The sequence below is a fragment of the Neofelis nebulosa genome, chromosome 12 (genome assembly GCF_028018385.1).
Source record: "Neofelis nebulosa isolate mNeoNeb1 chromosome 12, mNeoNeb1.pri, whole genome shotgun sequence".
NCBI lineage: Eukaryota > Metazoa > Chordata > Mammalia > Carnivora > Felidae > Neofelis > Neofelis nebulosa.
This window is the reverse complement of record NC_080793.1, coordinates 5,774,673-5,789,437: the sequence shown is the minus strand read 5'-3', so window position 1 is coordinate 5,789,437 and position 14,765 is coordinate 5,774,673. Positions and strand designations below refer to the sequence as shown.

Sequence of the window (14,765 nt, the reverse complement as noted above, 5' to 3'; positions counted from 1 at the left end):
GAGAGAGTCCGGCCAGGGGCCACTCCGCCCCCTTCTCCCAGCTCCGGGGAGATTTCAGGGCCACCCATGGCCACCCCTCCCCGCCCTCCCTTGGCCGTGGGGACCTTTCATGGCTCCTACTTCCCACCCAGCCAGGAACCAGAAGGTGCAGGAAAGTCACAGAAGTCACGACAGCTCTTTGGCAGGAAGTCATCGGGGTCTCTGCTCTCTGCCGTGTGCCCCCCCCCCCAAAAGGGGACACACACATCACGTATCGGGTAACTCAGAAGACAGCATCTACACACGCCCTTGAACTCACATCGGCGACAGGCGCCCCATTTCATCACAGAGCCCATCCCCGATTTGCCCGACACTCCCGGGGCAAGCACTGTGTTCCCAGAGCCTCGAGGATCGGGGAGCAGAAGGTGGCTCCACGGACAGGTGACGGGGTCTAACATCTGCTCCCGACGGGGCCTCAGTTCATGGCCTCCACTTGCCCTGTGCAGGTTTCTGGGGGTGTGGCGTTCCCGGGTGAGATTCGAGGCAGGTTTGTGGGGGCCAGAGGGCACACAGGCAGGCCTGGGCCAAGGGCAGAAGGCTGGGTGAGAGGCCGCTCAGAGTAGCCGGGATCGTGGGCACAGTCCCCTGGGTCACCCCGGCCTGCCTGGGCGTCTGCGGGGCCGAGAGGAAGCCGGCCGCGCAGCGCGGGAGACTCACCGTCCAGCCGCCGCCGTCTGTGCGCATGTCACAGTAGACCTGGAAGCCGGCAGGGTAGTGTGTGGGGAAGACTGAGTAAATGCCATCCTCCTGCTGTCCGCTCAGGAGCACGTCCAGGCAGTCGCGTGGCGGAGAGCCTGCGACAGGGAACGCAGTCAAGCCGGTGCCCTGGCACCTGTGTCCCTCCCCACCCCCCTCCGTCCCTGGGTCTCCCTGATTTGTCAGTCTACCCTGCGGGGTCATGTGGGCTCCAGGGCACCAGCCCTGGGGGCAGACCTTGGCTCTGCTACTCCCTGCGTGCCTTTGGGTGAGTGAGCACCCTCTCTGAGCCTTGCCTTCCTCATCTGGAAAATGGGCACAGTGGGCCGGGAGAGGGCTCAACAGAAGGGTGCAGGTCGGGCGCTCCGTGCTGCCTGGCTGCAGAGAGTCCCGAGCGAACAGGAACAGCGTTTCCTTATCAGAGGGGTGGGGGAGGGACCACGGGGGTACAAAGCTGGGCACCCCACTCACCGCTGGCGCAGCCCCGGGGCCGCAATCCCCTGGCAGGCGCCCTCTGAAGGTCAGCCTTGACGCGGGGCCGGCCCAGCCCCCGGTCCCTCTGCAGGGCGTCTAGTACGTCACTGACCGAGTTCACCAGGTGAGCCATGTGGCCTTGACTCTCGGAGAAAAGCTGTGGAGCACGGGGGGCCCCTGCCAGCACCCGCCGGCACGGGCCAGCCCCTCCTCGTGTGACGGCAGGTCCCCACCCTGCCCTGGCCCCCATCCGAGGAGGTCTCAGGATGGGGGCTCAGGTGGGAAGGGACAGAGGGGCTTCAACAGAGACCCGTGCCCCTGCTGCGCCCCAGGCCCTGTCCTCATCCATTTCGGGGCCTCAGCCCCGGTGAGGTGACTGGAGGCAAAAGCCCAGGTGGGCACCTGGCACCAGGTTCAAATCCCAGCCCACCCATTTACCAGGTACACGTGGGTGGGTGACTTAACGAAGCCCCGAAGCGGGGCCGACAGCAGGGCACGCAGGACCTGGCCCATCTCGTTCCACGAATTCCTAAGCCACCTTTCAGGCTACGAGACACCCTCACCGGTCTCTCCTGGTCCCCCCAGCAAGGCCCTGGAGGCAGGGGTGACAATTCTGCAAACAGGAGGGGGCCCTGGGATACCCCACCCGCCCCGCCCAGCCCCCACGCAAACTCCACTTTCTTGGGTCACAGCTCCCATGTCCACCGCCTCACCTCACCCCCACGGCCTTGCCAGGAGGGAGGACTTGAGTTGCTGTCCCCTGGTTACAAATGGGGAAACTGAGGCCCGGGAGGAGTGGTCCCTGATGGAGAACGACCTCAGGCCGCTTCCCCGGGGTTGACGGGCAGGAAAGGCACATAGGGTGCCCGGGATGGGGGCAGGACGGTGGGGGCAGTGGTTGGGACCCAGGCTCTGGTGTCAGCCCTGGGTTTTGACTCGGACCTTCCTCCACTCGCTGGGCAAGTGACCCTGGAAGAGTAACCAACCCCCCTTTGTGAGCCAGAGTGACGGCACCCGGTTTTCCAGGGTGGGTGTGTGGGGTGGCTCGCCAGAGCACGTGTTTGGGGCCCGAGTGCTCAGTCCCCGGTCTGTGTCACTCCCACCGCTGGCTAACAGCCACCCTCCCCGAGATCCGGGTCTGGAGGCCTGTAGCTCGGTCAGCGCAGCACGGACCCCCTCCCCCTGCCCGCCCCGGGGACCTCTGGGCTGTGCCTGCCGGCTGAAGGGTCTGCGGTCTGTCACCTCCCCACCCTGGCTTGGCTCTAGGAGGCTGCAGGACCACAGGGAGGGGGGAGGCGGGGTCACGGGCACAGCCGGCCAGCAAGTGCACGTGGAGCCTGCCCGAACCTGTCACTTGCCAGATAATAGCTCGTTGGAGGAAGGAAAATAGAAACACACACTGCCAGCAGTTTACAAAATAGGATTCTCGTTTCGTCCAGAAGCAAGGGCTCCCGCAAAGCTTTTACGTTCCTTGCCAGCTTCTCCTCTGCAGAGAGGGCTGAGGCCTGGGGGAGAGGCGCGGAGCCGGCAGGGGGGGGGGGGGGGGGACCCTGGGGCAAGGTGGCCAATCCCACCCTGGGCTTTTACTGTAGTGTCCTGTAGACAGGTTCCGCGGGTGGGGGTGGGGATGGGGGAGAGCCCCGCGGCCCAGACGATGCAGACGGCCCCCAGGGCGCAGGGGACAGGGTGTGGGCACCAGAGATCACCAGGCTCATCGGTGAAGTCTCCAGGGTACTGCCCACCCTTCTGGGACCAGCGGACACGCTCGAGAAACTCAGGCGCAGCCCGCTCTTGCTGGCGGGCAGGGAAGACCTCAGTTTAAAGCAGCAAATGATTAAAGTTGAAAATGTACATATAAACATGCTCCGAATTAATAGGAAAAGTCAGTCCCTGCTCGCTGAGCTGCACGGATGCGTTAAAGGGGACGCGGCAGCTTTTAGGGGCAGTGAAGTCAGAGTCGCTGCTTCGGGCACTTAGTCGTGTGACTGAGCCGAAACAAGGCCCTCTGCTTCTCTGAGCCTCAGTCCGCCCCTCCGTGGAATGGGTCCGCGATCTCCACCTCCTGGGGCCACTGTGCTCCAAGTGCTTATATTAACCAGCACTCCGTGGTTCCAGCCACTACGATCCCAAAAAGGGATTTGCAACGGTGGCCCCCCGCTGACCGCGGCTTTAGTTTACAAATAATTTCCACCGTAATAAGAAAAGAAACGCTGGTCTCTCATGCGCCAGATGCCAGCTGAGCCCGGCCCAGTCGGGAGCTCCCACAGTCCTCCTGGGAACAGGCTACCGTAGCCCCCGTGTCACAGGTGAGGAGACTCACCCCGGGGAGGGCCACTGACCAGCCCAAGTCCCACAGCCGCTGCTTGGTGGAGCCTGGACTGGATCCCAGCACCGGCCACGGCCTCACCCCTGCAGGCAGCACCACTCAGCCCTGCTGCTCCCAGGCCAGCGGGTTTCAGACGCTTGTGCACACGAGAGCCACCCTGATGCTTAACTGTTGGGACCCTGGGGTTTGTGATGAGGTTCAGAGAGGTGCCTTTTATATGTTTATTATTATTGTTGTTATTATTTTAATTTGAGAGCAAGAGGGCCAGCAGGGGAGAGGAGGTGGAGCAGAGGGGGAGAGAGAGAAAGAGAGAGAATCTCAAGCAGGCTCCATGCTTAGCAGGGAGCCCGACCCAGGGTTCCATCCCGTGACCTTGAGATCGCGGCCTGAGCTGAAATCAAGAGTCAGAGGCTCAACCGACAGAGCCACCCAGGCGCCCCGGAGGGCTGCCTTTTAGCAAGCGGCTTTGACACTTGCGACAGAGGGTGCCCGAGGGCAGTGCTTGGGGAAACCCAGGTCTGGGCCAATCACCTGGGGGGTCTGGGACGCTTGGAGGAGGGGAGCCAGGAGCCCCAGCGACACGGGGTCTCTGAAGCTACCCTGAGTCTGTAGGAAATGAGTCAAATTAAACATTCTTTTGAGAAGTGAACCTGTCAGGTGAGCCAAGGCACTCCCGGGCCCCCCTAAAGCTATCAGTCTTGCAGGAACAGCTCTAGGCCTTTGCATAGGTGGGTGGGTGGGACACCCCAAGGCCCCTTCCCCCCCCCATCCCCACCCCTGCCCTAAGGGCCTGGCTGGCCAGGGGCTCCATCATGTGGAGAGCAAGGTGGGGGGGGGCAGATCACCCAGAAAACCTGGAGGTCTCTCCAGACTGATGAGACCCAGATTGATGGAGGGGGCGGCTGAACACCCTACCTCCCACCCCACCCTGGGAGGGGGAAGTGCCTTCCCATCAGTCACCCAAACAGGACGACAAGGGCTATAATTCCTCCAGCTGCGGCCTTCAGAAGAGGGAAAAGACCTATTGCTCATGAGCTGCAGGGCGAGCAAATGCCTGGGCGTCCCGGGGGTCGGGAGGGGGCTGGGAGCCGTGGCAGGGTGGGGCTCGCCTCCTAGTCCCTAAGGACCTGAGAAACAGCGGTGACGGGGTACAAAGCCGGAGGGGGGGCAGGGCATCAGGAGGCCAGATGCCGGGCCTGACTTGGCCACTGTACCCTGGACAAATCACTGTCCCTTTCCGGGCCTTAGTTTTCTTTTCTGGAAAATGGTGGAAAACCAATGAGATGGCCCTAAGCCCCTGATCCTATGAGGGGATCTAGGAGGGGAAGTTCTTGCCGGTGCTTCAGGCGCGGTCAGTGTTGGAAACTCTGCCCCCAGATCTACGGGGTGTTTGCTGGGACCTGACTCGGGTGCGGAGGGGACGCGGGGGAGGGGCAGGGGCGGTGGGGACAGGCTAAGGGTCCGGTGGGAACTCCAGCAGCTGGTCCCTCCTTCCCTGGAAAGCTGGGAGCATCAGATGGCAATGAATGGGGGACAGGGCGCTGGGCAGGGGTACAGCTCTCTCCGGCCACGAGGCCCAGCTGGGGAGAGGGCTTGCCACTGACCGGCCACGTGACCTTGAACCTCCATTCACTACCCATTGGGGGGAAGGTCCTGCCCCACCTGCACCGGCGCGCCTGGGAAGCCCCTCGAGCCCTGGACCTGACCGGACTCTCAGGTGCCACAGGGTGCTACACAAACCCCCAGGGCCACCTGGACAGTGCGTAGGAAATGGGTTGAACCCTGGTGCCTCTAGCTGTGTGGCCTCGGACGAAGGAGCCCCTTCCCTGAGGCTCATTTGCTGGACGGCAGGTGGGACCAGCTCCCGGGGCCCTTGGGGATGAAGCGAGGCCACGGACGTCAGGCGGCGGCACTGGGGGGGACACAGCGGCAGCCACCCCAGCCCCCTCCCAGGACCCCGGGTGCATGCAGACACGGCCCCTTACCTGGATGAGGCGGCCCTGCTCGCTCTGCAGGGCGCCGAGCCCCTGGCCCAGCACGCCGAGGCCCTTCCGCAGCCCCACACACTCCGCCTGCAGCTCGGAGGCCCGGGCCAGCAGCCGGGGCAGCTGGTCCCCCAGGGTGTCCAGAAGCTCCCGCTCCCGCTCGCCTGCCAGCCTCGGCTGGGCCTGAAGCTCCGCCAGGGCCTGTAGCACGGAGGCCTGGGCGCCCTCCAGGCGGGCGAAGCCGTCGGTGAGGTCGGGGCAGCGCGGGTCGATGAGAATGCTGAGGCGCGAGCTGTCGGCCCTCTCCACGGTGACCAGGGCGCTGTTGGCACCTGCGGGCCCGGTGCTGACGACGGGAGGGGGCGCCGTGCCTGGCACGTGGGTGTGGTTCAGGAAGAGCACGGCACCCGTGACGGCCACGGCCAGCAGCACCGCCAGCGAGAGCAGCACCGTGCACAGCACGTAGCCGCAGCTTGGCCACTGCGGGCCGGCCCCGCGCACACAGACACAGAGACGGACAGACAGACGGACAGGAGAGAGAAGGGGCGGCATCAGGGGCAGAGCTGGGCTTCCAGCTCTGCCCAGTGGTGGGGGGGGGGGGGCGGGCAGCCTCAGGAAGGGGCCTCTGGCCTTTGCGAGGCCTGGACGAGACTCAGAGGATCCCCTTCCTCTCGGGGACGGGGGAGACAAAGGCAGAGATGACAGACAGAAGCCCGGAGGGGAGACAGACAGACAGGGACCAACAATACAGCAAGAGCGAGGGAGTGAGAGACGCAGGGAACCAGAGATGGAGAGGACGAAAAGAGAAACTGAGGCAGAGAGGCACAGAGACCGATGGAGAGAGAGGCACCCTTCCCCTCGCTGCCCCTGCCCTGCTCCGCGTGGCCTGCACGGGGCAGGCCCACCTCCCCCCTGGAGCCCTCCTGGGTCGGTAAGGGCTGCGGCCAAAGGCTCCCAAGGCCTCAGGCCCCCCGGGCTGCCATTTCCGGTGGGGGGAGGGAGGGGGGAACCTTGGCTGAGGGACCTCACCTCGCCGAGTCTGGGCGTCCTCACCTGTAAAGTGGAGGCAATAATGACACGCCCTGCCCCACACGTGGGGGTCTGCCGTGCAGACTCAGGAAGAGAGAGCTGTAACGGTGACAGCAACGAGAATTGTCACACTGTCACAGCGGAATGAGTGCCCGTCACTAAAGGTCCCTTTCGACCTGGAGCACCCACATCCCGAGTCCCCCGTGCAGGCCAGCCTCCGAGGCCACCGTGCACGAGTCCTGGGGGCGCAGGGTGACCGGCCCAGCACCTCCCCTCCCCTCCACCCCCACCCCCCCCCACCCCGTCTCCGCAGAGCGGGCCAACAGGCAGAACAGCCCTGGGGACCCTGGAGAGAGGGATCGCCCCCCCCCCCTTGAAGGAGGCGAGGGTTGAGGCAGCAGGGCAGTTGTGCCCCAAAGCGGGAAAAGGCGGAGGAGGTACAAAGTGGGCTCGGGACCCCGTGGGGGCTGATGACAAAGGAAGCTAGAACAGAGGGGCCGCTCGTCAGTAAAGCAGGCACCGCGCACCCAGACGCACGGGCCGAATCACTCACAGCCCCAAAGGGGGCGGCCGGGGAGCATGACACGTGGGGAAAGCGAGGCCCAGAGGGTCACACGGCACCTCAGAGGCAAGCTCAGGCTAGAACCGCCCCTCCCCCCCCCCCCCCCCCCCCGCCGCCCCCCGCCCCCGGCCTCCTGCCTCCTCTCAGGGCCAGGCACCTTCTACCACCCACCGTGTTCAACTTTCTGCATTCGCGATGCATCTTTAAGTGAGTTAGTATGTGAACCCCCTGGCACCGCGCCCGGCGCGTTGTGCGCGTCCAATAAATATTAGCGGCTTTTATTGCCTGGCCATCAATGTGCACAGAGCATCTGGGGGCGTTGGGTTGTTTATTTTCCTCCCAAAGTGTTACTTCTCTCTGTCACTGATGCCAGGGTGCACCTTCTCGTTTTTGCACGTTTTCACATCTCCGACGCAGGGCCGGGGGGGGGGGGGGGGTCCTGTAGGTGTAATTGAAGGCTCCCCACGGTGGTACGTAAATCAGCTCTGCACAGGCTGGTCCCTCAGCCCGAGGCGCCCACGGCCCCTGCTCCTCTTCCGCCGACCCAACTCCCTCTCTTCCTTCAGGGCTCAGCTAGACGGCCACCTCTTCCGGGAAGCCTTCCTTGACTGTTTCCCCAGCCCTCCGCCACCCCCAATCTAGTTTTGGAGATGCTCTTCCTCCGTGTTCCCATGCCCCTTCCTTCCCCCCCACCCCCCCGAGGGAGGGGGATGCTTATCAAGACCCACAGTCATCACCTTTGAATTCATTCGTGTACTCATGCAAACATCCACTCACTGGGTGTCCCCAGGAGCCGGGAGACTTGGGCTGGACCACCAGAGCCCCCCGGGGCCGGGCCTGCTCTCGCCTCCCCCCACCCCGCACAGAGCGGCCGCTTGTCACATGGATGGGAGGAAAAACAGATGGGCCAGGCCATTTCTCGGTGACCGTGCTCGAAAGGAGAGGATGTGAAGGCCCCGGGATCCACTGTGCTTCGGGGACTCATGACCTTCACGCTGAGCCCCGGACCCCGGGGCAAGGCCGCCTCTGACCCTGTGTGCCCCCTCTCCTGGCCGGGCACGGAACGAAGGCGACCTCCAGGCTGCCCCAACCCCCCGGTCGCCTGCAGGTCAGGGCCTTGCAGACGGGTGGGCACCACGTTAGCACCGCCAGGCCTCGAGCACCAGCCGTGTTCCCGCCCCAGAAACGTCCTAGCTCCCCCTTCTCTGGCTGGATTCATGGGGAAGAGCTCAGAGGGCAGAAGAGCCCGTGCCGAGGACACACGGGAGGGGAGCGGGAGGCCCAGCATTTGAGCCCAGGGCCGGTGACTGGAATCACACCCTCCGGGCCGAGGCTACGTCTTCCCACAACGTTCTTGCCAGAGTCTGGAGTGTGGGGTTTGCGAAACAAAGCTCTGTGTCAGCAATCAGGCCCCTCCCGGAGTCCACGGGGAGACACCTTGCCCCAAGCAGCTCAGAGCGACGTCCTCCAACTGAATGGCATTAAGGTCCCCCGCCGGCAAGGCAAAGTGGCCAGCCGCATCCGCCCCCACCCACCCCGGTGTCTCCAGGACCCTCGCCGTCTCTCGCACCTGCTTCTACCCAAGCCCCCAGTCCCTGGAGGGAAGACGGAGGGTGCAGAGAAGGAAGAGGCTCGAGAAAGCCACATGGGGTCCCCTGAGGGGCAGGGGGATGACGGAGTTGGAGATGAAACAGGCCACTCAGCAGAGGAGAATTAGTCTTCTGAGATCACCTTACACACGAAGTACTTTTCGTTTTTATAGGCTGCTGTTTACGTGTCTCGCAAAGAAATCTGCCCGAGATAAGAAGGGGGGCTCCGGGTGCAAAGGGCAGGCCACGGGGCCGGGGCTGCTTTATCAGCCTTCGGCCGTGGCAGAGCCGGGTGCACACCCCGGGGTCCGGGCACACAGGGCCCCCGCCTCCCCTGGCAAGGAGGGCGGACGCTGAGAAGGTATCCCAGGCGGTGGGCGTGAGAGGTGCCAGGAGCCCCGGGTTCGAGGTCCACTCTGCCACTAACTGCTTACGTGAGCCCCCAGCTGGAGGGACGTGGCTTCGTCCCCTGCGTGGCCCCCAGGGCTGGCTCCCCGTGGCCGAGGGGAGGCAGGAGGTAAGAAACCCCAGAGGTGCCTCAGTTGAGGGCTGGCGTCTTTCCCCACTGCCTCCTCTGTGTCCCCAGCCTCCAGAGGTGGCCATGGGGTCTGGCGGAGGAAAACAGGGCTCAAGAGGAAGGGACGCGCTGCCTCGATGCCCTGCTAGCCCATCGTGCCCAGCCCGCCCCCCCCCCCCCGTCTTCCCCCCCCCCACCCCGGGTCTTCTTCCTCGTTTGCTCAGGGAGCCAGTGCGGGAGCCCCCGCGGTAGACAGAGACTGGGCTCCCAGTATCAAACTGGGAAGAAGAAAAATGTCCCTCCAGGGGAGGCCAGGCAAGGTGGGATCCAAATGCACAGCCCTCCCCCGTCTCCTATGAGCACCCCAGCCAAAGGCAGGATGGGGTTGGGGTGTCCCAGAGACCCCCTAGAATGAGGGTTTGGTTCTTCGGCTTTAAGGCACCCCATGCTGAGGACCATCAGAAGCCTCTGGCCATTTGCAAGGTCCTAGGGGAGTGGCCGGAGGGGACAGAGGGGCAGGGCCTGGAGAGCGGCCCAAGTCCACCCCTCCTGGGGGCTCCAAGCTCCCCAACCTTTGCTACTCCTCAGAGGAGCTCGACTCTGGGTCCATCTCGGGGGGGGGGGGGCAGGGGGGTCTCCATACGCTTCCCGTGAGGGTCTGTTCCCCACCCCCCACAGCCCCTGGCCTCCTGATGGCCCACCCGGCCCACTGACACGGAACCAGGTTCTGTCCCCACCCCTAACCTGAGCCCTCTGGAGATCCCCTGCACCAACTCGGCCTCCACCCCTCCAAAGCCGGTGCCTCACCGGGCTCCTTCCGCCCCACCGCCACCCAGGCAGCCACCCGGCTCTGTCCTTGTGCCCCCAGCCCTACCCCAGTCTAAGCCTGTCATCTGCCTCGAAATCACTGTGACAGTCTCCCCGCTGCCCTCCAGGCCCCGCCAACCCGTTCCCCACAAGGCCGCAAAGGACCCTTCCCGAAGGTCCTGGTTAGAACCCCCCTAGAGCTATAGAGGCCCCCAGGGCAGGTCCCGCTGGGCCCTCCGGCCTAGGGCACCTGCGGGTTCCCCTCCCCCATCCTGCCCTGCCCAGCTCTGCACCTGCCTGGTTCCTTTCCTGGCTCCCAACACACCTTGGTCTCCCTCCAGGAGAGGGAGATACCGTTCAGCTTAACGGTCAGCAAATACCGTTCAGCTTAACGGTCACCTCCTCTGGGAGGTGGTTCTTCACTCCCACCCTGCCTTCGGGTCACAGCCACCCTGCTGGGCTAGATGGTGAGCTCTGTGGGGCTGGGGGGGGAGGGCGGCCCGGAGGAGGGCACGGAAAGTGACAGAAGGGAGTCCTTGGCTTGTCACCCCCGTGGGCCCCTTCTTCCCTTACGTCACCCTCCTTGTCTCCCAGCCCCTGCCTAACACAGTGACCTCTACCCAAGCCCCAGGGAACAAGAAGACAGTTGCTTTTCTTTATGGTGCCTTGTGACAGTCCCTGACTGGTGAGGGTTTTTTTTGTTTTTTTTTTTTTGCTTCCTTCGTGAGACCCTAAGTAAGCTTCCTCGGGGCACCGGCTCGCAGCCGTGCATCCCAGCCGAGCCGGAGACTCCAGAAACAGTCACGGAGTGAATTAAATGCCACAGGGTTTAGGTTAGACATGGGGAAGAACTTCCCGATGAGAAGTTCTTTCTCTTTCCGCAATGTTGTGAGAAGTTTGGGGGTGGCATGACCCCAGGGCTGCTGAGAAACAAGGCTCCCCCCAACCCCCCCACCGCCCCGCCCCAACCCCGCCCAGGAGGAGCGGGTCACAGGGGGACTTCCTGCCCCGCCCTCCAGGAGAGGAGAACCGTGTCTAGTCCTAGATCCTTTCATCTGACAGACTCCAAACTCTGGCAAATGTTCCACCGGTCACCTCCCGCCCCAAGGGTGTGAAAGCCTCTTCGCGCTCCAGGGGGAGAAGGGACAACTCTAACGAAGCGGGCTTGCCTCTTACCTGAAGCTTCAAACGAGGCTGGGGCTGGCACAGGCTCGGTCACTGTGCTTAGGTCTACGTGCTAGGTCACCAAGGGAGGGGGGAAAGAAGGCGGTGTTTGATGTTGCCCCAGGACCCTGGGGCCACAAGCTCTCAGCGGCCTCTGATGCCAAGGGGCGGACGGCGGGGGCTCTGGCTGGGGCAGCTGGAATGTGTGCCCCTAGGCAGCAGCAGAGGGAGAAGGCCTTGAAGGCACATTTCAAACGGATCCCCCAGGAGCCCCCCCTTCCCCTTGAGACACAGAGGCACCTGCTGACTCCTCACCCAGAGCGCCTGGCTGAGGGCTTCACGCACTTCAGTTCAGCCAATACCCCTAAGCTCCCAGTCTGAGCTACATGGAGGGGCAGGAGTCTGGGCCCAGGGGAAGACGTAGGGACGGGGGCCGGAAGGAGCACGCGTCCAAAGGGAGCTCCTGATAGAGGAGGGACCCGGGGCCTGGGGGGGGGGGGTGGGGAGCAAGGCAGCGAGACAAAGGCAGCTGAGCGCCCCAAGCTAAATGCTACTGGGACCTGCAAAGGTTCGGAAATGTTCAGCCTAGTGTGGGGCTGGAGTTTGGCAACGACAAGCAGTCAGTCCTGGTAAGGGGGTAATGGGAAAGGAGAACGGGTCAGGCTGGGGATGGCCTTGAACGAGTCTAGGAGATGAGACTGCTCTTGCTAAGAGGGTAAAAAGTCAGGGGCGCCTGGGTGGCTCAGTCGGTTAAGCGGCCGACTTCGGCTCAGGTCATGATCTCGCGGTCCGTGAGTTCGAGCCCCGCGTCGGGCTCTGTGCTGACCGCTCAGAGCCTGGAGCCTGTTTCGGATTCTGTGTCTCCCTCTCTCTCTGACCCTCCCCCGTTCATGCTCTCTCTCTCTGTCTCAAAAATAAATAAATGTTAAAAAAAAAATTAAAAAAAAAAAAAGTCAGATCTCAGCAGAAGAGTGACACCTGAGAGTGGCTCGGGGGTGCACCTGCCCGAAACAAAGAAACAGACTACCTGGAAGGCATTGGAAGGCGCTGGGGTCAGACCCAGGTTCGAATCCTCGTTCTCCTGCTAACATGCTGTGTGATCTGGGCCGTGCCTCGACCTCTCTGAGCCACGTTACCCTGTGACGTGGGAATATGCATCTCTGCCTAACCCCCAGGCTATGGCACGAAGTGAGGTTGGCCAGCTGGTCGGGAAAGAGCTCTGCAAACTGTAGAGGGCTGGGCCCCCACATCACGGCCCTGTCAGTCCGGACAGAACAAGCAGGTTGCAACCCTGGAGAGTGAGGGGCTGCAAGGCCCGCCCCCGCCACCCCCTTCTTGCCACTGCGAACACAAACAGGTCTTTCCCCAATGACATCTGTCTGGGAGAAATTTGAAATTTAAAACGGGCAGCCCCATTATTTCCTCTCCTTGGTGAGCGGGGACCCCTCATCTTGCCTGCCTGCCCCAGTCCCTTGGCAACCCGGCCTGGGGCAGCCCCAGGGCTGTCCCTCTGCTCAGCTCTGAATCTCCAGCCCCGTCTCTGGCCAGCCCCGGAGCTCTGCCCTCACCCCCCCCCCCCCACCTTCCAGTGCACAGCCCTGGGCACCCTCCAAGCCTGCCCCCTCCACTGCCCCTGAAGACGCAGCAGGAAGGATCAAATGAACAGACGTGGAACCTCGGACCCAGGTTCAAATCTCAGCAGAGCCTCACGGCCTCTGGCAGGAGCAACCCTCTCTGAGCCTCGCTTTCCTTGTCTTAAAACCGGAGAATCATGATATCCAGGCTTCTCACATAAGACAAATATTTATCGATCCTTTACTGTATGGGGGAGGGGGGGCAGAGCTGTTTAAAGTGTAAGGGTCCAGAGGAGATCCAGGGGATCGGCACCCTGCCAGGCACCTGGCACAGGGTGGTGCCCAGGGTGGAGAGTTAGCAAGTGATTAAGATGCCCATTGCCGAGGGGTGGAAACACACTCAGCGAGGGTGTGATGTCTGTGGTCGCACAGTTAACTAAAAGGCTGGTCACCCTGCGAACTATAGGTCTCTCACCCCCTCTGCACACGCGCACAGGGAAGCTGTTGGCGGCGCAAGAGGGCCCTCTCCCCCAGCGCGCGGCTCCTGCGGGGGTGCTGCCCCCGTCCGCACCCCGCACCCCAAGTTCAAGCCTCTTCTGGAGGAGGTGGAGAGGAGGGCGCCCGCCTCACCCCAGGCCTCCCGACCCTCGCGGGGTGCACCCCAAACTCCAGCCTCGAGCTGGGCGCCCACCCCGCCGGCCGGAGCGGCCACCACCTCGCCCACCGCGCGGGCCCCAAGTCCCCACGCCCCGGGCCCGCGTGTACCTGCGGCTTGTCACGCGGCCGGTCCTCAAGTTGGGAAGCGCCGCCCATGGTCTTCCACCGGTCGTTGACCATCTTCCGGCAGGACTGGCGGGGGCGCCCGGCGAGGCGCGCCGCTGCGGAGCGCAAAGACGCCGAGGTGGGCGCGGGCTCGGGCGCGGGGCGCGTTCTGCCCGCCAGATCCCCGCCTCGGGGCCCCGCGCCAGGCGGCCCGGGCCAACGGGGGTGCGTGTGCGGGGGTGCGCGGGTGAGGACGGGGTGCGCGGGGATGCGCGGGTGACAGTGGGAGCGGGAGCGCGAGAGCAGCCCGCCTGCCAGCCCGCCCGCCCGCCGCTCGCGCTGCGCGCCGTCCCCGCTCTCCGCTCCCGCGCCTCCCCCTGCGCGCTCCTCTCCCTCCTCCTTCCTTCCTTCTCAATCTCCGTGTCTTTTTTGTCTCGGACTCTCTTTGCCTTTTATTGCTCCCCCGGCCTCCCTCCCTCTCTGTGTCACACACACACACACACACACACACACACGCGCGCGCGCGCGCGCGCACACACACACACACACACACACCCCGGAGGCCTGCGATAGTTAACTCCACCTCCGAAAAGGCCCAGATAAAGGGGCAGAACCGGCCCCAGGCCCCCGGGGCCAGCCGGGAGGGCGGCAAACCGCAGCGGGCAGCCCGCCTCCAGCCCGCCTCCAGCCGGCTCCGGGAGGGGCCTGGGAAACCCCGACGGCGCCTCCTCGCAAACTTCCTCCCGGCGGGACCCGCGCCAACTCACCGTGCGCCGGGGGCGCGGCGCCGGGAGGGCCCAGTGGGCGTCCCTGCCGGGCCGTCGGGCTTCTCCCGGGCGCGGCGCCGCGTTGCTCCCGCTCCCTCGGGGCGCAGGCCTCACCCGGGCGGGGCAGGGGGTGGGGCCGGCCGGAGTGCGCCCCCTGCGGGTCTCCGAGGACTCCGATCCGGCAAGCGCGCCCCGTCGTGGAGTCACAGGCCGTTGGGACCTTCCCCTCCGGATCCCCACCAGCGAGGCCGGCCTGGGGGCGCCCCCGGCCAGAGTCCGCGACCTTGGATCCTGCCTCCCCGCGCCGCCACAGCCGCCGGCGCCGCGGTCCCGAGTAGGAGCCGCTCGGCGCGCTGGATCGCCCGCGTCCCCCAGGCGCGCCCCGCACCGCCTCAGCCCCCGCCTCCTCCTCTGCTCCGGAGAGTAGGGATTTGTGCAGGGAGGGGGCTTCTCAGTCGCCCCCTCCCACCAGCA

The 14,765-nt window shown here is 64.5% G+C and overlaps 1 protein-coding gene across 3 annotated transcripts in view; it reads right to left on the bottom strand.

Annotated features, from left to right (window-relative positions):
* Positions 1-14,249, bottom strand: part of FIBCD1 (fibrinogen C domain containing 1) — a 31,233-nt gene extending 16,984 nt beyond the window's left edge. Inside the window, exons 1-6 of one of the 3 annotated variants that reach the window (XM_058693798.1) lie at positions 14,080-14,249; positions 13,528-13,640; positions 6,574-6,648; positions 5,521-6,000; positions 1,207-1,366; positions 697-833 (exon numbers count right to left, since the gene is read on the bottom strand). In XM_058693798.1, the coding sequence (XP_058549781.1) occupies positions 697-833; positions 1,207-1,366; positions 5,521-6,000; positions 6,574-6,648; positions 13,528-13,599 (924 nt within the window). In that variant the 5' untranslated portion in view covers positions 13,600-13,640; positions 14,080-14,249. Of the gene's footprint in view, positions 1-696; positions 834-1,206; positions 1,367-5,520; positions 6,001-6,573; positions 6,649-13,527; positions 13,905-14,079 lie in introns of those variants that run through there. The other 2 variants (XM_058693797.1, XM_058693799.1) reach the window with 2 other exon arrangements.
* Between the last annotated feature and the right edge of the window lie 516 nt (positions 14,250-14,765).